This window comes from Sphaeroforma arctica (assembly GCF_001186125.1).
Source record: "Sphaeroforma arctica JP610 unplaced genomic scaffold supercont1.4796, whole genome shotgun sequence".
NCBI lineage: Eukaryota > Ichthyosporea > Ichthyophonida > Sphaeroforma > Sphaeroforma arctica.
In genome coordinates this window covers 571-2,267 of record NW_014035762.1, presented here as the reverse complement: position 1 = coordinate 2,267, position 1,697 = coordinate 571, and the positions used below count along the sequence as shown (strand labels likewise).

Below are 1,697 nucleotides of genomic sequence, written 5' to 3'. Positions count from 1 at the left end.
TACACACACACACACACACACACACACACACACACACACACACACACACACACACACACACACACACACATATATATATATATATATATATATATATATTCCGTATGTATAAATGTACATATGTACGTGTATGTTGTTGGGAAGTAAGCTCGCCTCTTATTTGTTGCACCAGTAATCTTGTGACTTTCGTACTTCCGTAGTCCAGTCCGAGACCAGTCAAATGTCGACGTTTACGTACAAGTGTACTGACAGTCCACTCCCACGCGTGCTTACTATTTGTTTTTTAATAGCCAGCGTAATGCCGAAGTAGTTTTGCTGAGTGTTTGTCTCACTTTTTACCAATTGCCGATTTGCTGCACATTTGGGCTCTACTAGAGATGTGCAGCAAACGTATTCCACGAATTAGGATTGGCGTGTACGTGTCCCACTTGTGCACTTAACACAGACGCACACGGCACCTCAACCGCAGCGCACCACACGTACCTCTAAACAATTCACACCGCGGAGAAGCCTTTGCTTTGGATGAACGCTCTCCATTGGGTGAACGCTTGTTAGCGATTTTAGTTAGTGCCATGCCACTGATGTCATTCGCTTGCACCCGTTTGTGCGTCAATTTCAAACACAGAGGTCGATGAGAGGCAGCTGCCACAGTTCGACCGCACGACCAACGGCGACTGGTACTACCCCACCAACTACCCTGTGCGCGACTATCAGTACACCATGGTACAAGTGGCTCTGCTGCAGAACACGCTGGTCTCACTCCCCACAGGCCTGGGCAAGACCTTCATAGCCGCAGTGCTTATGTACAACTACTACAGGTAGGGATGTGTGTCATGTACAACTACTACAGGCAGGGCTGTGTCATGTACAACTACTACAGGTAGGGATGTGTGTCATGTACAACTACTACAGGTAGGGATGTGTGTCATGTACAAATACTACAGGTAGGGATGTGTGTCATGTACAACTATTACAGGTAGGGCTGTGTGTCATGTACAACTACTATAGGTAGGGCTGTGTGTCATGTACAACTACTATAGGTAGGGCTGTGTGTCATGTACAACTACTACAGGTAGGGATGTGTGTCATGTACAACTACTACAGGTGCGCATGCATGTCACGTGCAGCTACAAGTGTATGATAGTTTAGGAAAAAGGCCACCTCGAGAATAGAGGTTTTATGGGTTTAAAACCCTAAAGCCACCTCTGTATGTATGTACTGCTGTGTAGTTGACCTATTGTCATTAAACGTCGTTTTCAGATGGTTTCCTGATGGCGTTGTGATTTTCATGGCACCCACACGACCGCTGGTGGGACAGCAGATAGAGGCATGCTACAACATCACAGGCATCTGCAAGGAAGACACAGCCGAACTCACAGGTATCGCTTGCACACACGCACACACTAATGCTCAACACATACACACATACTATACATTCATACACACACGCACACGTGCACTTGTGGCTACACATACTGTACATTCAGACACAGACGCTACTACGCAGCTGGTGTTGTACGGTACGTCTGTGCTAATTGTCCTGTGCATTCTGTGAACCCTTGAATGGTATACCGTAAACCCTACAACATGCTCTGTTGTAAAACCGTGGCGATCTGGCTTGCACCCTCTATACATTTAGGTCGTCTGTTGCTGATGTGAACTGAGTGTAGCGGTGTGCCATGTCTCTGTGTTGTGTG

The 1,697-nt window shown here is 46.7% G+C and overlaps 1 protein-coding gene across 1 annotated transcript; it reads left to right on the top strand.

Annotated features, from left to right (window-relative positions):
- Positions 1 to 625: 625 nt before the first annotated feature.
- Positions 626 to 818, top strand: SARC_14568 (hypothetical protein; the record flags this gene model as incomplete). The annotated part of the gene is made up of 1 exon (XM_014291299.1): positions 626 to 818. A coding segment is annotated over one exon (193 nt), but the record flags the coding sequence as incomplete, so codon positions are not given.
- Between the last annotated feature and the right edge of the window lie 879 nt (positions 819 to 1,697).